The sequence below is a fragment of the Agelaius tricolor genome, unplaced genomic scaffold (assembly GCF_023055355.1).
Source record: "Agelaius tricolor isolate 1412-34295 unplaced genomic scaffold, bAgeTri1.0.p SCAF_32, whole genome shotgun sequence".
NCBI classification, from domain to species: domain Eukaryota; kingdom Metazoa; phylum Chordata; class Aves; order Passeriformes; family Icteridae; genus Agelaius; species Agelaius tricolor.
In genome coordinates, this window is record NW_027269292.1 from 3,341,336 (window position 1) to 3,363,269 (window position 21,934).

General features: G+C 47.5%; 2 protein-coding genes and 1 non-coding gene across 6 annotated transcripts; 2 read left to right on the forward strand and 1 right to left on the reverse strand.

The window, feature by feature from the left end:
- Positions 1 to 2,154: 2,154 nt before the first annotated feature.
- KPNA2 (karyopherin subunit alpha 2) lies at positions 2,155 to 9,047 on the reverse strand. The gene is made up of 11 exons (XM_071451212.1): positions 8,976 to 9,047; positions 8,169 to 8,285; positions 7,939 to 8,076; positions 7,068 to 7,156; positions 5,988 to 6,256; positions 4,481 to 4,575; positions 4,106 to 4,369; positions 3,242 to 3,475; positions 2,978 to 3,160; positions 2,719 to 2,868; positions 2,155 to 2,615 (listed from the first exon to the last, which is right to left on the reverse strand). Exons 2-11 carry the CDS (start codon positions 8,241 to 8,243, stop codon positions 2,523 to 2,525), a joined length of 1,590 nt encoding a protein of 529 aa, XP_071307313.1. The 5' UTR covers positions 8,244 to 8,285; positions 8,976 to 9,047; the 3' UTR covers positions 2,155 to 2,522.
- Positions 9,048 to 11,058: 2,011 nt separating this feature from the next.
- Positions 11,059 to 11,131, forward strand: TRNAR-CCG (transfer RNA arginine (anticodon CCG)). The gene has a single exon. It is a non-coding gene; the product is annotated as a tRNA-Arg (tRNA).
- Positions 11,061 to 19,823, forward strand: CUNH17orf58 (chromosome unknown C17orf58 homolog). 4 transcript variants are annotated; one of them, XM_071451226.1, is made up of 5 exons: positions 11,061 to 11,546; positions 14,783 to 15,349; positions 15,874 to 15,954; positions 17,475 to 17,666; positions 18,758 to 19,823. In XM_071451226.1, the coding sequence occupies exons 2-5, from the start codon at positions 14,923 to 14,925 to the stop codon at positions 18,943 to 18,945; spliced, it is 888 nt and encodes a 295-aa protein (XP_071307327.1). In that variant the 5' UTR covers positions 11,061 to 11,546; positions 14,783 to 14,922; the 3' UTR covers positions 18,946 to 19,823. The 4 variants fall into 4 exon arrangements, with proteins under 4 accessions (XP_071307327.1, XP_071307328.1, XP_071307326.1 ...); XM_071451225.1 differs by lacking the exon at positions 11,061 to 11,546 and adding an exon at positions 12,672 to 12,880 and having other exon boundaries at positions 17,478 to 17,666; XM_071451224.1 differs by lacking the exon at positions 11,061 to 11,546 and adding an exon at positions 12,675 to 12,880.
- The last annotated feature ends 2,111 nt before the right edge of the window (positions 19,824 to 21,934 follow it).

Below are 21,934 nucleotides of genomic sequence, written 5' to 3' on the forward strand. Positions count from 1 at the left end.
AGCCTTCTGCTGAAATCCTTTCATCTATTCTTTTAGTATAGTTTTAATATAATATAGATCATAAAATAATAAATCAGCATTCTGAAACATGGAGTCAACATTCTCATCTCTTCCCTGATCCTGGGACCCCTGTGAACACCACCACAAAGGTTAACTCTTTCAGTTCTCTACAGTTACATAGAAAACCATTCTTTTCTAACTGATGCTTTTAGGTCAAGGGTGGAGGTTGGACAGTAGAGCAAAGGACAAAGAGGTCTCACTGCAGGTACACCAATGCCCTGTTTGGTTGCTTTTCCCCCAGAAGAGCTCCAGCATTGCAAGGCTGGGCCTTTCCCCCAGGCACAGGTATGACAACACCAGATTCTGTCCCAGGGGAGCTGTGGGACCGTTGGTGGCACTGTTCTCCATGGGCCCTGGGTGCCACCTGCAGCCTCAGCCTCCAGCCCAGGGGCAGGCAGGGCTGGAAACAGAGCACAGGCACAGTTCAGCCTCCTTAGAGACACTCACAGAAAGGTTTAGTACCTGCTACAGCTCTTTTGGAGGTAAAGAAAAACAGTTAAAGTGGTGCAGGCCAAAGTATGAAGGTCCTCATGAAGCAGTTCAGGATGGTGTGGTTTTTACAAGCCAGTCTGCTTTGTGACAGGTAGAATCTGCAACCCCTGCTGGTACATCAGTGACAGTAATGTGGCACCAGGACCACCTTCTGAGCTGGATGCAGGAACTGCCACAGCTCCATTGGCCCAGCAGGACAATCACTATGGCAGTGACTCACAGAGATTGCTCTGCACAACACGGGATTGTTGCTAACAAGATGTATAGAACTGGAGATATAAACAAATTATCTGTTGCCCTTTGTAACTTTATCACAATCCAGCAATAGCCAAGCTCCAGAGAGGTCCCAGGGCTGGAGCTCATCACCAGCCTCCAGCCAGGGAGGGAAACATTTGCCAGCAAGTGTGGGATAGGGAGCAGCAGAGCTGCCCCACGCTAATGAAAACAAGAGTGACATCATCTACATTAGCAATAACAGACTTAAAGAGATCTTTGTTAGCAGCACACAAGAGTGAATTCTTCATGAAGCACACCTGATCTTCTGTGGATTGCCAAAGAGTTACACCCAAATCCACTTTTCTACACATCTGCATTTCAAAATAAACTTGGAAGCATACAAAAGGTGACTAATACAGGAGACAATACCAGATTCTATCAGGTTCACCTAGCAGAATAAAGGGCTTTTTTTTTGTTTTGTATTTGAGTTTTTTATTCCCCTCCACCCATTAAGGTGGAAGGAAAGCCAATGGGAACTCTGGAAGAACTGCCTACATATCAGAATTCTTCCCCCTACCTTTTATTAATAAAAATGACCTGCTGTGGGTCCAGTTAAGTCATGTTTATGAAACATCTAGCCCTGAACTGTGACCTCTCCTACACCATCATTGGAGCTAGAGACACTCAGTAAGCTGAGACAACATTGTTATTCCAGCACATTTGACTCCTGGGAGGCTTAAGTTTAATAGCTCAATCCAAGCTTTTCCAAAAAAGCTGGAAAACAGAACTCCAGTTCTTCCTCCATGCAATACTCTTCCCCCTGCAAACCCCATCCTGCACAACCCCTTTGAGGGACAAAATGGGTTCCTGTAAGTAATGACTTCAGAAATGAAGGGACAGCTGATTCCAAGGCAAAGCCTTCATTTTTGCTCTCAGGCAGGCAACTCCTTTAAAGCATTTCCTAAGCTCTGTCAAAAGGGTTCCTGAACATGTATGGAACTGGTTAACTGCTGTACTTACCTCTCCTCCAAACTACTACTTACTTAAGTAGCACTACTAGTCTTTAAATATTTCTCCAAGAGGCTGAAGCTAGTTTAGCTCAGCTATGCACACACAGGGCAAGATGAATCAGATTTCTATAGGAATACCTGGAAAGAAGCAGCAGTTCTTTGGTCCTGTAATGGAAGGCTGCTGTATACAGAAATCAGAGCTTGGGGTGACCAAGCTGCTTTAAATGCACAATCTTCAACATTGAATCTCTCATGGTTTGCACCTGCATTCATGCCATTAACTATTTTTGTCTAAATTTTACTTACCCCACCAGTCAGCTTTTAAGAGAGCAAGTGACACAGTTCAATTTGATGTACTGACAACACTTTATTGAACTTCAAGTAAGTCTTCCTTAAAAGCCTGTTCAGTGTATTTATCACTGCAACAGGTCGTGTAGAAGGTAAGAGGGAGGCCTGCAGAGCAGTGGCTCAATGCTTTGTGAGAGGCCTGAATTGCTCACATGCTCTCTTTTCCCAGACAAGGACAGAAACAGGAAGTATTTACAAGTATATCTCAAAGAATGAGGTTTACATTTAAAAATTCACAGATACATATAGAGTTTGAACTGTTCAAGTATGTTTCAGTTGGACAAAGTGCTACAGAACACAGAAAATCCAGTAAAGGCAAGAGGAACTATTAAGACAAAGAGGTGGCAGTCATTTGTGTGCTAAACCACTTGTAGGTGGTTGCAGTATATGCAAGACCTAGAAGTTGAAAGAATTTGGGGTACTGTCCTGGATTTGGAAAGTGTAGCTGTCAGCAGTGGAGTCTGGTACAACATTTTGGTCTTCCTCTTCCTAGAAGGAAAGAAAAGAAGGTTGGAATAGCAGTAGCATTTGAATCTAGTAGTCAGTACTGGAATAGAAAATACAAGTGGAAGAGACTCCTGAAGCCACTTACTTCTGCTGAGAAATATTTCTCAATGATGGTGGATGAGGCTCTGTACACTTGTTCATTTTCATGTGACTGGAGAGCTTCAATTCTGTCTAGACCACCACACTCCTCAATCATGAGGCAAAGCTTTTCAGTCTCATTAATCTTCTCAGCAGCCTGCAACAGGAAAGTGTGGAATTACCTCTGGAAAGATATACAGCAGCAGCTACTGGAGAGCCATTAGCAACAACATGGATAATAATCAAGTGTAACTGCATCCACATACCAAGAAGATGTTGGAAACTGCATCCAGGATAACGAGCACAGTTTTGCTGTCTTTAGTTGAGAGAAGATTCAGCAGGGGTTCAAGAACACCAGCCTGAACAAGGTACACTATCTGGTCAATTGTTCCACCACTTGTGTAGTTTGTCACAGCCCACACAGCTTCCTTCTGAGATTTGAAATCCCCCTGTGAAGGTAAAAGCAGAGTGTTTGAACACAGAGAAGTAATAGGAAAAGGCTCAATATTGTAAATATAGGCTTTGTTTACCTTCCTCAGAACACCAATGAGATAAGGCACGAGACCGTGGTCTACAACTCGCTGGATCTGATCCTGACGCCCAGCAGTGATGTTGGACATTGTCCAGGCTGCTTCTTTCTGAATGTTGTTTTTATGATGAGAAAGGAGACTTGGAAAGACAGCCAGAGCTCCTGAGTCAATAACAACCTGTGTCTGCTCATCAGTACCAGTGACAATGTTTCCTATGGCTCTTAGTGAAGGAGTCTGAAACAAAGATGAATGGAATACTCAGGAAAGTTGTTCAAAACCAGATTGGATTATAGCAAACACAGCCATACCTGATGGCCACCCACTCTAACCTTCCCAGTTAACAGCATGACCTGCTATGTACAATTGGGGTTTGTGCTCCTTGTTAGCATTCCACAGGCAGACACTCATGTCTGCATGCACAGACTGCACACCTTCCAAGGTCAGGCTGCAAACAACCACCCATGACAGAGCTTAGGGAAACTACCTGCTAAACACCAATGCAGTTTTATTATGCTCTAATTATAGTGTGTACAGAGCACACTTGTGAACACTGTCCCTAGAATTTGGATCTAAAACAGCAATTGAAAGGCAAGCTTTAGTGAATGTCGATTGTTGTGCTGGCCTGTGAAGTAAATTCAATGATTATATAAAGCAGCTCAATAAGCTGCTGCTGCTGCTGCCTGTCTCATGTAGGACAGCACCCAGGCAGGAGAGAAACTGATGTCTCACTTCACAAAAATTAGAACAGGCACCTGACTCATGTATGAAAGGAGCCATTCAGTTCCATGGACACTACTGTCCTTAACTTGCTTGATTTGAACCATGGCTAGGGCTGCACAGCAGCCTGCATATCCAATCCCTTACCATTATTGGCAGTTCACTACATCCCAGGAGTCTCACAAGTTGTGGCACCAATCCAGTTTTCACAACAACTTCTATCCTGTCGTTGGAACCGTCTGTGAGGTAGGAAATTGCCCAGCATGTGTCTGCCAACACCTCAGGGTCATTGTGGTGCAGGAGCCGCACCAGGGTTGGAAGGATCTGCTGGATGGCTTCGAGGGGAGGCGCAGGATTCTTATTGCGACACAGGTTTGAGAGGGTCCACGTAACATTGCGTAAATATCCAGACTGCAGTGTTAATCATGGAGAGTAATGGTTAATAACAAAGAATAAATGGTTAGCAATAATTCAGCTAGGGTCTACTCAGTAATTGTAACTTGAATCACTCTGCACACTTACAGCCAGGGAAGAGAGGTCAGGAACAGCAAGGAGACTCAGCAGTGGCTCGATTGCACCATATTTAATAACCAGGTCTCTGTAGGCAGAACCATCCCCTGGAAAGAAACAAGAAAAAAAAACAGGTGAAGACCAGAAAAAAAGGAATATGTGTACACAGAACCACTGTGTGTTAGAGGATTAATTGTTCTAGTCCTTAAGAAAGGCTGGATAAAATCAGAAGGAATGAGAGGACAAAAGGACTCCTGCCATGGTTCAGTCACATGACAAGCATGTTCAATCAAGCCACTGAGCTTCACCTCTTGTGTTAGAAGAGGAGGTAATGCAGAGGGTTTTCTATGCAGCTTTTCCTAAAGCTGTATAGTTCATAACCATGCAGGGTCTTGCATGTTTCTTTGGAGACAACTTTATGCCCTACACTAGAACAGAGCTTCCCCCACAATATGGGACTTGAAATGCATTATAATCATCAGCTGAATGATTGGGTGCTGCAGAATAAGGCTGATGGCATGTCAGAGTTTGACTGAGAATTCAATTCCAGGGTATAGTAAATACCTTATAGTTGATTTTAAAAGTCTAAGGACAAACTTGAAGAAAACCCCAATCAAACAAGGCTTTTAAACAAGATAACATTCTTTGTGTGAAGATTCACTGTTCTCTAGGGCACATCCATTGGAAACCATAATACAGTAGGTACAATATTTATATTATTTATTTTGACCAATTTTTAAAGACTGGGTCCAACACTGGCTGATCAAGTAATCCTGAGGGAAGCATGAGAAACTTCAGTGTACCAACACTTATCAGCAAGCAAGGAATATTGGCCATCACATACATAATTATTTGAGTCACTGCTTCCTGCCTTCCCCCTTTCAGTCAACACACAGAGCAGAGCTCATTGCTGAGTCACAAAAACACTGCAATGTCTGAAAAAGGTTTGTGTTGTAGCATGATTAGAGATCCATCAAAGCTGAAGTCTGGAAGCAGTGCCCACAACACAACCCACAGGCTGGGCCAGGCATTGCATGAGCTCTCAAAGTTTCCTGCAGCTTGCTCTGCAATGCAGGGCATGTCATGACTGGAAAGCCACCGGGGCAGAGCTCCCAAGCAGCTCAGCACAGGGCATGGCACAGCAGGAGTGATGTCAGAGTGATGGCCTCCCACCTCAGACAAGGACACAGGTCTGAATTCCAGATTTCACAGAATCACAAGGTTGGAAGAGACCTTAAAGGTCAAGTCCAACCCATGCCCTAATACCTCAACTCAACCCTGACACCCAGTGCCATATCCAGTCTTTTTTTAAATGCATCCAGGGATGGTGACTCCACCACCTCCCCAGGCAGACCATTACCAAACTTCCTGTAAAAAACTTTTTCCTAATAACTAACCTAAATTTCCCTTGGTGCAGCTTGAGACTGTCCTCTGGTTCTGTCATTTGCTGCCTGGTGAAAGAGCCCAACCCCACTTCCTACCAGGAGGATAATTAGAGCTGTGCAGCATAGGGACATACCTGCAATATTCCCCAAGGCCCACACAGCCTGCTCACTGATGTGAGTGTGTGGAGAGGCCAGCAGGGAAATGAAGGCTGGAATTGCCCCTCCATCCACCACTGCCCTGGTTTGCTCTGACGTGCCAGAGGCGATGTTGGTGAGTGCCCAGGCAGATTCAAACTGGATGGGGCTGCAGTCTGCTCTGCCCAGGAACGAGACGAACTTGGGAATCAAACCAGCCCGAATGATGTTGTCTATTGGGGGCTGCTTCTCTCTTGAGAGGAGTTTCCTAAGGAGGAAGGCAAACAGGAAGCATTATTTTTGTCTGCAGACATCTGAACAACAAATTAAAGTCTTAAAAGCACCATATGTAAAAAGTTTAGCATAGTCTTAACATGCAGAGAAGGCAACACAACACAGCATGAAAGAGAAATGCAGACAAGCTGAACACTGGCTTCCTAGGCCTCTGTTAATGCTGGGTTTGGCATGTCTTCACTATGGGAGAGGTTCTGTTCAGACTCTGAAGTAAAGCAGACCTGCAGGAGTCATTACACATCTGAACTGCTAGAGGCTTCTCAGCAGAGAGAGGTGAGTGACTGCCAGAAGCAGCACTGCAGCAATATGTAAGCTTAATAAAGGATATTTTAGATTTGGAAGAAGAAACAAACTTGGCAGACTTCAAACCCCAGTCATCTTACTGTTCACATTATTCTAAGGTGGATTGCCACACCTCATACATATCAGACCTAAGTGTTAATACAGTTTAAAAGGTTCTTTACTTTGGTAAATAAAAGTAAATAAAGGGTTTACTATAATTACTCCTTCAAATCTAAGGTGACTACTATTAAATTTGCCACCACTAGAGCAAATTACTTCTTCCTACTAAAATATTCAGGCACTTTAAATATTCAAAAGCCAAATGGTTTAAATAAAACTATGCCTAAGTTATGTGTACCTCAACATGGTATATGAGATGCTGTTTGTTGAAATACTGCCTGATAAGAAAGACCCAAGCAGCCACTCCGGCTCATAAGTCAATTCTCTCACCTTGCCTAGTTATTGGCTTGCACAGCTGAGTTGGTTTCCTCTGAAGTGCTTACCTGGCAGCTTGAGTAGCCTGTAGCTGAAGCTCCATATTATTACTATTAACTCCTTTGACTATTTCTTCAACTGACCAGTGTGCCAAAACCTGTACAAGAAAACATTACATGAGTGCTTCACCGGGACTGTTGGGTATTCCTGACCACAGAGAGCTCTTACACAATACCATGAATAGGCCCCAATTTACAGCCACTGCCCTTAGTACCAGCACCATGAGAGATTTCAAAACCTCAGCAGCTACAGCTTCATCTGCAGCTATCTGAACTGCTGAAAGCTTTTTTAACCAAGTGCTTCATACCAGTTATGCTAGGCTTAAAATGTAGCTGCAGCCAGTGATGCCTTGAGAAGGCTGACTTGGAACAGAGGCCAGACAGAGTTAAAGAATAAAGTAGGTATTTATTAAAAGGCCTCAATGGATACATCTTGGGCAGTACAAGGTCTGAGACTTTCCTAAATTTTGGTCCATTTGCATATTGGAGTTAATTGTCCAATTATAGCTTTAGATTACAAAGTTCCATCCTCTTAACTTTTCTCCATTGTTTATAATTTTTGGGCCTGGAGGTTGAAACAGTTGTCCTTGGCCAAGCTGGAAAAGGATTGTTTTGTCTGCCTACCAAGAGTACTCACTAACACTTAATATGAAGCTCAGAGTTACACTAAAGCTGCACAGAATCTGAAAAATATGAAAGCTAAATCTTAAGGCATTCCCAGCTGCGTGTAAGAGTGCTTTCCATTAGAGGTGATAACACAGGCCTGAGCTGATAATGCAGATGTAGTAGTGCTGTCCTGCCCTCAAGAAGGGGCTCATGCTGGCCTGGCTGCAGGACCTTAGATGTCCTCATCATGTGTCTATTCTGAGTACCCACTTACCTGGTTGCCTTTGTTTTCCTGAAGGGGAGAAGTAGCATCGTCTGGTAAAGTGCTCACATTTCTTCTTTTAAGCATCTGGTCATCTTTCTTAGCTTTCCTCAGCTCCACATTGACTTCAATGCGCCGCCTTCTCATCTCCTAAGGAAAAACTCTCAGAGTAAGTTCTTGGCTTTCAAAACTTAGATTTAAAGAGACAACGGCTAAAATACTAATTGCACCAGTGTACTCACCGTGCTGTCCTTCCCTTTGTTCTTGAATCTGTTCAGTCGAGCTGACGGTGTATTGGCATTCTCATTAGTAGACATCTTGCTTGTTAAGAGTTTCGAGCGGGACAGATAAAAACAAGCCTGAAAACAGGGTAAAGGCAAGTTTACTCCACAAAAGCTAAATTTTAAAAATTGGATCCATACTCAAGAATAAGAGGCACTTGATTGTATTAATACTATAACAACATCTGACTTGATCAATCGCTGTCTCTTTAAAGAGCCAGATGTTACAACAAGCTCTAGCATCAACACAACAGCAGAAGACACACTCACACGATTTTAAGGCACTTTAAACCAAATACTATTAGTTATTATTTTCAGGAGCAACATAGATTCTCCTTTCCACAGACAACACACACACACTGTTAAATACTATTTTCACTATCACGTACCTCTGCTGCACAGGATCCCACCCAGCCCCACCCCGACCTTTTTGGACGAGAACAGCGAGCTCTCGCAATAGGAAGGATCCCGAGGAACGTTTGCAGAGCGGGTGTAGCCAGCAGCAGATAACAACGGCTACACGGCTAACGAAGAAAACCCCTGCACCTCGGCCACCCCCAGAATAAGAACCGGCTTCGCTTCGGCCACAGCCCCGCCGGAGCGACAACCCGCGCTGGGATACACCAGCTCTGCCAGCCCCAGTGCAGACAGCGGAGACGCGGGAGGCTCCCGAGAGAGGCCCCGGCAGGACTGCAGGCAGAGCACGGCTCTTTCCAAAAGGGCAGCGCAGGGTCCGCGTCCCCACCACCCCAGTCCCAGCCCCCGCACCTCGGCCGGAGCCGCCGCCGGTCGCTCCGCTGCTGCCGCACGCTGCCACTGCCCACGGCCGCCCCACGCGGCATTTAAATTTCCCGCGGCCGCGCCCTGCCATTGGCCAGTTCGAGCCAAAGCAGCCTTCTGATTGGACGGTTTGAAAGCTGCCCGGCTCGCGAGGACGGGGAATGCCCTCCCGGAAGAGCCGGTCGGACGTGACGTATGCCCAAGGTTCGGTACTACAGCTCCCAGCGTGCCTCGCGCAGGTAGCGCCTGCAAGTCTGTGTGGGTCGGCGCGGGGCACGCCGGGAGCTGTAGTGCGCGGGGCCGGGCTCGGTGATACCCCGGGACGGGAGCGGGGGGTCGGAGTCAGGGAATTGTGGCCCCAGAGGGGTCTCGCTCTGAGCGGTTTGGGGCAGAAACACCCATTCCCTCAGGCAGAGCACAGATTCTGCCTCAGTAACCAGCGGGGCACGGCAGGCTTCCCCTGGGACAAGGGCGTGTAGTGACAGGACGAGGGGGACGGCTTCAAACCGAAAGAGATTGGGTTTAGATGGGATATTGCGAAAAAATTCTTTCCTGTAAGGGTGGTGAGGCCCTGGCACAGTTTCCCAGAGAAGCTGTGGCTGCCCCATCCCTGGAAGTGTCCAAGGCCAGGCTGGATGGGGCTCCAAGCAACCTGGGGTAGTGGAAGGTATCTCTGCCCATGACAGGGGGTGGAACTGGATCAGCTTTAAGGTCCCTTCCAACCCAAACCATTTTGTGATTCCATGGTTCCAGGGCTCCATGCCTCACTTATTGTCTCCCAGAAATGTGGTGCCCAGAAATGCAAAGAAAAGGGGATATGAGATTGCAGTTGGAAGCAGTTCTGCAGCCATCAGGGCAGATGAAAAACAAATAATACGGAATAACAAAAGAAAAGGATTCCTGCCCCTGTGTCATGGCCTGGAAAGGGATGAGATTGTTTCTGATGGGTTTGGCCTGCTCATGAGGGATGGACTACAAAAGAACACTGATTTTCACAGGAGATATTCAAACCAAAGAACTGTAGGGAAAACACAACTCTGACATTTCGAGACACCTATAAGGTCCAACACAGAGAAGTGTCAGGTATGCATATCGATATGTCTGTGTGCTAAACCATCACATTAAACCACTTATGCCCTGTAGGTGCACACAAGTGTGGAGAATGTTTGTCGAGGAGAAGGAATTATCAGTGACATCTCATATCGCTGGGTTTGGGCCTTACAGTGCTGAGCTTTGTAAAAAACACCCACTAAAACAAGAACAGAGAAAGCACATTGCTAACAAATGGAGATATTAAACAAGAGTAGTTTGACAAAGGAAAAATAGGCAGTTCAAAAGCAGAAATGGAGGTACACCACCTGCTTTCCTGGAAAGACTGGAAGGCTAGCACGAAGAAATTCCATTGCGTCATGAATCGCTGGCAGTGCATGGTCTGGAGCAGTGAAATCTGGATGCAGGTATGGGCGTTGAGGGCAGGGAGAGGGCTGGCAGTGCCTGAGGTGCCGGGGGGGTGTGTGTGAGATGCTGCAAGCAGTGAGGGCTGTGAGGGAGGGGACAGCTCCGAAGGGACAGAGAGGTGGAGGGAGACAGGGCAGTTGGGGCAGGACAGCGGCCAAGCTGCGGGTGAGGTTGTGGGGCAAAAGGGCCGTGAGGGGTCACAGAGCCCTGATGGGGCGGGGGGGGGTGTTCCCTGAGAAGGCCGAGTGTGGAGCCGCCGGGACTGGATGAAGTTACCGGCCGCAGCACAGGAGCCAGGACCGGGCCCGTAAGGGGGAGTTTAAAGGGACAGGAGGGCGGCGGTGGCCGGGCGTCCCCGGGACAGCGCGGCGGCCCCGGGCGGGTCCCTCAAGCAGCCGCGCGCCGCTCTGACAGTGAGGGCGGGAACCCGCTCTGAGGTGCGGGCGGGGCCGCGGGGGGCGGGGCCTGGGGGCAGCGCGACCAATGGTGTGCGAGGAAGGAGGGGCGGGGCCGGCTCGCCGCAAGTAGGGAGAACATGACAGCTCGCGGGGGGCGGAGCCGAGGCCGGCCGGGCGGGGCTCTTACCAGGCGGCGCAGCCGAACAGCGCTGGGTGACCCAGTGGCCTAATGGATAAGGCATCAGCCTCCGGAGCTGGGGATTGTGGGTTCGAGTCCCATCTGGGTCGTGCCGCGCTCGTTTTGTGGCGCAGCCGCCCCGTGCTCGGGATTCCCGACTCTTTTACCGGCAGCTGCCCCGGGCCGGGCCCCGAGCCCCTGCTCTGCCCAGGCGCCGAGTCCTGCCTTGAGCCGCGGCTGTCCTGCGAGTGGGTCCCGCTCCCTCCCCGGAGCTCCGCGACAGCCGCAGCCGGGGAACACCCGGGCCCGGACGTGGCCACGGCGCTTTCGGTCCTTCTTTTGCCCAGCGCCGCTGGGAAAGCTTTTACATCTCTGCTGCTCGAGCATCCCTGCTAGAATGCTGGAGTGCTCCAAACACCGCTACTGTGCTCTTAATGGAGATCCTGCCCAGATAAAGAGGCTGGGAAAACACTGCAGACACAGCTGTACATGAATGAGGGTTGAATTAAAATCCTTGGCATACAGGTCTGTGGGATGCTCATGTGTGTGTATATCCATCCATCCATCCATCCATCCATCCATCCATCCATCCATCCATATTCAGCTTCTGCTTGCTGCAGGTACCTGCTGCTCACCAAAGCAATGGAGGAGCCCTCCTCTCCCTCATCCTCAGTTTACATTCCTATTCCTGTAATAGCTATCTTGGGATAGTTCTGAAATTAAAAATGTTTCAAATAACAGAGGAAAACAAGGATGAGTAAGTGCTGCAGTAGAAATGTAACTCCTTGAGTAATAGATGTGGTGAAATGTCATTTATTTTCCACACTATTCTGGTAAATTTTCTTTATCTTCACCCATGGCTGCTGGAGACAAAGCCCTGAGCTTTTGGGAATCCTATTAAAATGCTTAATTAAGGCAGGACAAAACAACTGCTTAAACTAAGCAACACTGAATCCCATGCCACAGACATTGCTGAGGGTTACATTTTCTGTCAAAGGTGGGTTTCAGGAGCCTTTCAGTGCCTTTATGGAGTTTTAAATTGTTGGTTGTCCCTTAAAGTCATGAGCAGCTTCCACAGCACCCAGCAGCAGCTGGTGAATTAAACTGTCACAATGGAAATCTTGTGTAGCAATAAGGTCACTTAGAAATAAGCCTTCTTAACTCAGTAATCCAAATCAGGGTTGGCTTGGTGTGAGAAAATTTGCAGAGTTCTTCATGATGGCAAAGAGAGATTTAAAAATAAAGCTGTGTGGGATCAGCAGAGCTTTCCCTTGGACTAGACACTCACTACTGCATTTTTCAGTCTGAAAAGAATCACAGAAACTGGTTCCTGAAAGTAAAAGAGGAGATTAGCAGCTGTATCACTGAAGGTGGCCAGAAATCCCCAGATATGTTCCATTGTCATGCACATCCTTTACAGGCCCTGTGTGCCAGGGCTCTGGTGTATTCCAGCATCTCCCAGTTCCCCCCAGAACACAGCTCTCCATAGCCAGCCTTGTTCCCTATGATTTTTCCCTATAAAGTGCCAGAGGAGGGCAAGACATTCCCAAAAATAAAAATGTGCTGCCAGAAGCACGTGTGGGTGTGTTATCCCCAGGACACAGGTGTGGAGCCAGCGGGTTGTTCCCTTTGGAAGGAGCACATTCCTCCAGGCAGGGCTGGTGGAGGCAGCAGCTTGGTCCTGCTCCAGTGGGTTGTCCAGCCAGTGATTCCCGCTTCCCCTCGGGCTGCCTCTCATTAGCATGGATCGGGGGAAGGGCATAAAAGGCTCCAGCTCATTTTGAGTCAGGAAAAACTTCACTTCAAAATGACAACCCAAGTGTTCTGGCTCCTCTGCTTTGCCATTAGATCATCTTCTGGTAAGTCTGTTACCTCTGGAGCGGGGCTGGGGCACATCTGAGGCTGAGGACATTCCTGCAAACCCGGGCAGCCCCCCAGCCTGCAGCCTCTGCAGCAAGTAAGGGCTCAAGAAAGAAACATTTCAACGTGTTTGTGGGATGGGAGTGTAGATTGCAATATTTAATTTGCCAGTATTAGGAAGAATAAAGAGCACCTGGCAGAAGCAGGCAGGGAGCTGGTGCTGCTCTGTCCTGCCAGCAACCACCGGCAGGTGAATTTGGATTTGCTTCTGCATCTGGGATTTTTATAATTTGTATCAGGTGAAGTTGGATTTGCTTCTGCATCTGGGATTTTTATAATTTGTATCAGGTGAAGTTGGATTTGCTTCTGCATCTAGGATTTTTAAATTTGTATGTGATCTTTCTCTTTTAGTCCCCTTCACCTGTAACTCCAGGTGTCTGTCTGCCTGACTTTACCATGTTCAGTGTGCCTTGTATGTCTGCAGCAAGCTGTCCTGAATGGATTTATTTGGGTTTTAGTGCCTCACTGACAGAACAGAAATAGCATTTACATCTGTTCCACTGAGATTTGGTTATGTTGCAGTCGTATTTCTGAGGTTGCAACAACTAGACAGGAATATGTTGGTACAGGAGGAGGAACCTCAAGGTCCTGAACAGATTGAGTAGGGAAAAATGAACTATTTCTTGATACAATCTGTGACTGAGAAGGCGTGATAAAGTGGTAGAAGAGTTTATTTACACACCCAAGTCTGAGACACCTGTTCAGAGGGCACAGCTTCACTCTGAACCATCTCCAAACCCCCCTTGCCTGCTGCTTTCGGCAGCTTGGACTCCTTCCACCCCTCTCTCCATGGACATTCTTTAGACTTTACGTGTGGCCAGCCCAAATATCAGGGAATCTTTCCCATGACAGCAGCTGGTGAGAGCACAGGGGGAGAAGTGGCAAGGTCAGCAGTTGAGTCAGTGACAGGAGATAAACCAGGACGTTGTTCATCTGTGTATGTCAAATCTCTCTTTTCACACAAGGAGCTGGGATCAGCCTCCTACACAGGATAACCACAGCCATGAGCACCAGACAGAGGCTGTGTGTGGGTGAGCTGTGTGAAAACTCTGCTGGCTCGCTCCAAGCCTGCAGGGAAGGTCTAAAGGAAAAGGAAAATAGACTGCCAGGGGAAATGTCTCTCCTGCCTGGCTAAACATTTTGGTTGTTTTTCTTTGTGAGGTTCAAAGGATCAAGGTGAAGGTATAAATGAAAGTGTAGGTGATTGCCCAGCTTGTGTGAACAGTGCCATTAAGTTATTTTTTCCCTGGATTTCCAGACACTTCCTCTCTTTCTCAAATATCCTCTCAAATTAAGCAAAGCCTTGAAATAATTGTTACTCAGCAGCACTGGCCTAATTACTGCTACTACATGCTCAAGTCAGAGATACAAAACTGTGGATAAAGACCTTTCCAGTAGCATCCAAAGCTGCTGAAGAGTCTGGATGACATTGTCAACAGGCATCCCATGGATGGGAAAACCAAAGAGTTCTGCTGTCACAGTCTCTTAAACAAGCATCCCAAATGGCAACGTGAACCTTGTTTCCTCAGATGCTCCCTGGAGATTCAGGGGTTTGAGAAAAGGGTTTATTTTTAATTTGCAACAATAATAAAGTAAAAATGCAAATCTCCTGTTTTGCTCACGCAGCTGCATTCCCTGTACTGGACCCTCAATATCTGAGTAGAGGAACGAGGAGCTCTACTGTGCTTCATCTATTGAGCTATTTATTAGTTTTATATCTTATTGTTGAAGGCCTCACTTATGGATTAGACCCTCAAGTCTTCTCATTCTGAAACATTTGAAATAAAATACTTAAAACACTGATTTTCCCTCTCTTTTTTTTTTTTTTTTTTTGCCTGTAGGATCCCTGCTCTATGCTGAGAAACCCAGCCAGGCTCTGAGCAAAGATGTTTTCAGTCCAGCAGCTGAGGTTCAGGTGAAGGAGCCAGCGCGGGGCACGGGCAGTGCCAGCGGGAATGCCAGGGAGGGCCGGCTCCCGGGAATGCCCCCCGGGCCCGCGGGCATCCCCTCCCTCACCCCCGACAAGAGGAAACGCGCGGAGCCTTCCCTGGAGAACAGCACAGGGCTGAGGAAGCAGCTGGGGCAGCAGGCAGGGCCCCGGGCCCCGGGGGCTGCTCCCGGCCGGGCCAACAGGCCTCACACGGACCGGCGGCTGGCCGGGGCTGCCAACAGCCTGGGGGCCCTGCGAGCCCCTCCCCGCCCCAAGGCCATGGCCCTGCTGGAAACCCATCCTTTCCCGGACTCTGGAACGGGGGAGCCCAATGACCCCGACTCGCTGCACCACTTCAACCGAGCGGGGAAGGGAATGGCCTACAAAGAGCCCGACCCGTCCAGGAGGATCCCCAAAGCCTCGTGGGTCACGAACCGCTGGGAGCCCAGCCCGAGGCACCGCGGCGAGCTGGGGACAGGTGAGGGACAGGCTGCACAGAGAGAGACAGGCTGCTCACAGAGAGACAGACTGCCCACAGCGGGACAGGTGAGGGACAGGCTGCACAGAGAGAGACAGGTGAGGGACAGGCTGCACAGAGAGAGACAGGTGAGGGACAGGCTGCACAGAGAGGGACAGGTGAGGGACACGCTGCACAGAGAGAGACAGGTGAGGGACAGGCTGCACAGAGAGAGACAGGTGAGGAACAGGCTGCACAGAGCGGGACAGGCTGCCCACAGAGAGACAGACTGCCCACAGCGGGACAGGTGAGGGACAGGCTGCACAGAGCAGGACAGGCTGCCCAGAGCAGGACAGGCTGCCCACAGTGGGACAGGCTGCCCGGAGCTGCCCACACTGGGACAGGTGAGGGATAGGCTGCACAAAGAGGGACAGGCTGCCCACAGCGGGACAGGTGAGGGACAGGCTGCCCAAAGCTGGGGCACAGTGTGGGGACAGATCCTCCAAGGGCCCATGGCTGTCCCTCAGGCTGTGCTCCTCTTGCAGACGGTGACAAGGAGAAGCTGTGTCAGAGTGAATGCCGGAAGGAGCGGGATGAAGGGGAGGCTTTCTGTGCCAGCGAGTTCGGTAGGTGCTGTCCCCCTCAACCCACAGGGACAGAGCCCCTTCTGTCTACTTGTCACTGATACTGCACTGCTACTTTTAAAATACTGTGATTAAGATATGGTAAGTATGTTCAATAATTACCAAGTATTCCAAAAGGACCCATCACAGCTCTTCAGAGACATACTTACATTATCCTTTCCCTCCCTTGGGCTAGTACTGCCCTTTTTTTGTTTCCTCTGGAGGAACAGTGTCTTTGGGACTGGTCAATGGAACTGAAAAGACCAATTGTTTTAGATACTCTCAGATTAAACATTGCAGCTGGGTTATTTATCTCTTACTATTTAGAGCGAGTTTGATTTTCGAGGCTGAAGTTTGAAATTAAAATAAAATGGTGAACCAAACAGAAAGAAGGCTGTGATGCTCTCTCTAGAGAGGATTCTTCTTGAAGTTCCTTAGGATTCAGTGTCTTTAGTCCTTGTGTTCACACTGATGTAACTAAAGGTGGCAGGAAACAGCCTGGTATTTTTGTACAGACTTTGTTTAAGGACAAGCATTTTCTGACAGAAACCCTGCCTTGTGCTTACAGAGTTGTGAAACAGATACCAACTTTTTCTCACAGTATTTTAAGAGATAAGGAAAATACAAGCCCAGTGGTAACAGATGTTTCCATTTGTAGAACATAAACACGTTAGGAGACATCTGTTTTCTCTAAATGGAGAAGTCAGGAAGTGCTTTCTACAAATGCTGTCCTGCTTTGGTTTTTACCACTCTCACACAATCCTGTCCAACATGGGCTTCACAGCAACCCAACCTCTGTGTGTTTTAGCCCTTAACAAACAGCTCTGCTCCTAAATTGAAAGGACAGGTAGGAAAAAGTCTGAGCAACAGATGAGCCAAGGTTCCACAGCAGCCATCAGAGAGAGCTTTTCCTTTCTTTATATTTACAGTGCAGATAAAAGAATAAATGACTGAATCAGAGCTCTCCCCCTGATTCAGGTGTAACACCAGCTGCAGTAGCCCCACTGACACAGAGCTGTTTTCCCAGCCCTGCACTCAGCTCAGCACTTGCCAGAGCCAGATACTGAGAGAGCAGCATGAAGTGATTGTCTGAGCTCCCAACACAACCTACTTGTGCCCCTGTCTCTTGGTATGGCAAGGGCCTTTTATTTCAAAAGCCAAAGTGTTTCATTACCAGCTTGGCTTTGTACTTCATTGGGAAGTTTTAAATTTGAAAATTTTACTTTGTTTGGTAAATATGCCCACTCTTTATATATCAGGATAGAAAATGGTACTAAACCCATTGCTTTCTTCCCTAAGAAATATCTCAAACTTGTAAAGCACTAGGTTTGCAAAGCAGCAAAACTTCAGGCAATGACCTCACCAAATGTGATTATTTGAAGCAATTCCTACTGCCCACTCCTGAGCCAAAGGATTCCTGCTGACACTTCCTTTACAGCATTTCAAATTACAGCCTTCACACATGCCCTGAAAATTGCCATGATATCAATTCTGATCCTATTTTTCCCTCTCCCTTAAACCAGCAGTGAATGGAATTGTTTATAACCTGGAAAGCCTGGGGCATGGAGTGCAGTGGATCACCCTGCTGGTGGACAGGGATGGACTGTACAGGATGAGCCGCCTCTATGTCACTCCTGACGCCGCCTTCTTCCGAGTTCACATCTTGGTTGTGGATACTTTCCACTGCAGTAAACCATGCCCAGACTTTAAACTTGGTAAATCATTCCAGCTAAATCCATTCTGCTATTCCTCTGCATGCACTGCAATCTCAGTCTGCCCTACTTTAATAGGCTTAGCCTGGGTCATTGGGAAAATTTGGAAGAAAAGTATGTACTCAAAGTTGAGGCCTTTTTTCCATCCAAGTTTCTCCAAACTTTCACAAGAGAACCAACTGCATGAAGAAGTCAGGTACCAGTGTAGCCCTTTCTTAATTCTCTCCAGTTCCAAAATGATGGCAAGTTTTCAGGGTTCCTAAAACAATACAAGAGAGCTTTAGCTGGTGCCTTTGTAAGTTGTTCAGTTTTCCTTTTGTGAGAAGCAACTGCTCACTTTGAAAATTTAAAAAGGTTTATTAAACCTTGACAAAAATACAACAAAAGGACTATATAAGGAAAAATTTGTAGTGCTGAGAACTGCCCTCATGGATACCACATGGCCAGTTCATCTTCAAGATGGATGCTCAGTCTTTTATACGCCTGGGGGTTGCCTCAGCCAGCGCTGGCCCCTCCCAAGGTCTGTCAGTCACTCTTCTTTGCCATTTATCAGTGCAAACTGCTTTCTTGTAACTTGATTGGAGCTCAGGTGTTGCTGCACCCCCTAAGCACCCCCTGAGCTTTTCCATTCCCAACTGCCCCATGCAAGGGGAACGTGTGCAGCCTTCTTTGTATCTGTGCTAGACAACCCTGGCTGTCTGATGGTCACCATACAGGGAGGAAAAGGGAACTATGGGGAGAACAGAGGACATCTAAACTACAGCAACATAACTATACATCACTAAAACTTTTCTTAATATTCACACAATAGTCATCCCTTAAGTATGAGAGCCAATCATCTCATTATCCATCTGTAACGCTTTTAAGTGCAAGTTTATCAAATACCAGCACTTCCCCCAAGAGTAAATCATCATTTCCATGGCAGCCCCACCCCAGGACCCAGCGGAGCTCAGGGTGCCGCAGTGGAAGCCCTGTGTCCGGGATGCTTCCATAGGCACAACTTGGTGTCTGTTCCCAACCCCGGTGCCCTCGGAGTGACCCCCACTGGCTCCCCGAGGCTCAGCTCCCCGTTTGCTCCGTTCCTGTCGTTGCAGGCAGCAGGTACATCGTGATGGGGCACATCCACCACAAGCGCCGCCAGGTGCCCGCGGAGCTGCTGCCGGCGCTGCGCGGGCGGCTGCGCCCGGGGGACGGCTGGGTCGGGAGCGGCAGCGGCTTCGTGAGGAGATTCAACAGGAAAAGGGATCTCAGGGTGAGGGCAGCGCGCTCCAAGTGTCCTTAAGGCTCCGGGGGCTCCGTCCAGGACGTGGGAGCAGCGGGATCCACCCTCGGAGCGCTCCCGCCTGGAGCCGCAGGCCAGCAGCCGCTTCTGTGCTTCAGCCAACACCGGGTGCCTGGAGCAGGCACCCCTGGCGAGGCTCGGCACAGAGGACACTCTAGGGAATGTTAACCGGCCGGGAATTTGCTCCAGCTGCTTTCAGAGCCACAGGTTATTGTTGCTTCCCCTGCTGCAGAGTGCCCCGAATAATCTGTAGTAACTGTAATGCAAAATTCTGGCAGTTTGTCCTCGGTACACAACAACTGCACTTTGAACCCTTCACCTTGAACACATGAGATGATACCACAGCTTTATCTACACAGGATGTTCACTGTGCTTTCACAGTTCTGCCTAATGCATTTGATTTCAGAGAAACCAACACCTCTGAGTACCATTTGTATTATTTTTGTCTCCTCAACCATGTCCGTGGTATTTCTGAAAATTACACCATTCTTCCAGCAGAGCTGGATGTTCACACAAAGCATACAGAATAGAATGTAATAATTTGAGTATATGAACACTGACTGAAAGCAAATCAAGGACTGCAAAACACAAATGCCCAGTTGCATTTACAAGTAATGATGCAGGGAATGCAAAATGAGCGTGGGCTGCACACACTGGGTGTGCCAGGGCACTTGGTCCCAGAGCTGTGCTGAATGTCATTCCCCAGGAGAAATATTGCCAAGCTTGTACGTGCACAAGAGTAAAGTTACTTTTTAAACCAAACAGACAACATTTTATTACTTTAAGAGTGGTGAAATTGAGATGTTTGTTGTTCCCAGTCAGTATTCACAAATAATAAGTCTGTAAAAGAAACTAATAAAATGCTCATGAGGTTCTGCTTTCACTGTCTCCTGGGCTCTGGAAGACCCAAAAATCTTATGTAATGATGTTGCACAAAGGCATCTCCTTGTGTGACAAGTTGGCTGAGGATTTGATACATATTTATATTAAGAAACGTAAAAAATTGAGTAGAGCTTTAAACCCCACATACTCAGCAATATGATGTGAGCTGCCACAGGAAGCAGTGGCTTCTGTATAGAAGCATTTTCTGTTTTGAAACAAGGTAGTTCTGACACCCTATACTTGTCACACACCTCTGCAGCCCCATTTGGTGTCACTGGAAAGCCACAGAGCAGGGGATGGGATGGGCTATGCTGCATCAAGTATTTCTTGACATGGAGCCAAATACCAAGAACAAACATCCCCTATTTGGGACCCAAAAGGCTCTTACTGGATAGAAATTTACTCACAGCATGAGTCTACCTAAAAAATACCATGTCTCACTTTTGGTATGTGAAAGACTTTGCATGGAGCACAGCATGGATGGATGGAATTTTCCTGAGAACATCTGAGGGGGTTTTGATTTGGCAGAAGGACTGTTCTGGCAATGAATCAAAGCTCTGGAGTGACTGGGAGGACAGAAGGAGGAAGGGTTACATGTGCATCTCGAGTTCCTTTGTTTCTATTTTCAGGGGAAGTCCAGGACTAAGCAGCAACTCCTCCAGGCATCCCCCAGAGCAGGCCTGAGCCCCATTCCTGCTGCAGCCCAGGGAAGTGTGGGCACAAACCCAGCCTGTGCCTCCCTGGGGCTGTCTCTGGGAAGGGACAAACACAGAGTAAGGACATCCCAAGCCTGAGTTCAGTGCCCACAACTGACACAAAACACTGGGATACAGATGTTGCTCTGGGAGCCTGAAAAGTGATTTATCCCCTGATCTCTTCCTTGTTACCAAGTCCTCTTACCTTTCCCTTCTCGACTGGAAGGTCCCTCCTTAAAGTGTTCCCACAGCAGCTGAGCAACAAATCCCTGTGTGTCACAGCCCCACTGAGACAGGGCTGGAGCAGGAGCAGGACTGCTGTCCCCAGGCCCATCACATCCTAAACACACCTCCTGAACAACAACTCCCAGATCGAGAGGATTTCCAGTCTTGCACTTGCTATTCCAAATCCCTCCCAGCAATAGCCACACTGGGAATGGGATGGCACTCACATTCAACAGCTGCCATGACAATTCTGGTACTTCACAGTCAGTAATTTCCTTTCCAGCAGGGTAAGTATGGAAAATTCTGCTGCCACCACACAGAAATCTGGGTGTAAGGGAATAACTGTTCTCATCCCATCTGTCCAGGAGTTTACTCAAGGCTTTTTGGTAAGCCCAACTTCTTACTGTACTTTAAATCTCCATTAATTTCTGCATGAACTAAACAGAGATTGAGGATAATTGCTTCAAATTGGAGGAGACAGAAAAGGAAAATCAAGCTGGCACAGCTCATATTATCAATATCTTACAACATATGACCATTTCAAAACAACTGTTGTAATAATTTATAAAATACAAAGAAGACAAGGACTGAGCAGAGATCACAAATCTTATGAACTTTATGCTTGATGGCAGGTGGGGATTAATTACAAGTGATTTATTTTCTGTAACACCATTTAAGTATAAAACATCACCACTAGCAAATCCAGAGGAGTACCTTGACCTGCCCAATGGCAGCTGAACACACTGAAAGAGGCTCCCATGGAATCACAGAATGGGTTGGGTTGGGTGATTAATCAGCAGCATTCAATTGCATGGATGGATTATTTCCCTAATCAAACTGGTTCACAGTTACATATGATCTGGCAAAGCCAAGACCTATATCCAAGAACATTATCAATGTTTCATTAGAAACACCACCAAATCCATGTCAAACACATTACTTTATTTGTCTAGGATGATGTGTCCTATAAGGTACAAAAAAGTACTCTTCAGTTTGCCACAATTTGTTAAAAACAGCAATCTATTGCCTACAGGTAGGAAAGGTTTCAACCATGTCAATATGGATTTAGGTATGAATAAATAGTACAGAAATGCTGAGAAGTTGGGATGAGATGCAGGATATGTCCCAGTGCTGTTAAAGGTGAGATTTTCCTTGTCCCATTAAAACACAATGCTTACAATATGCAG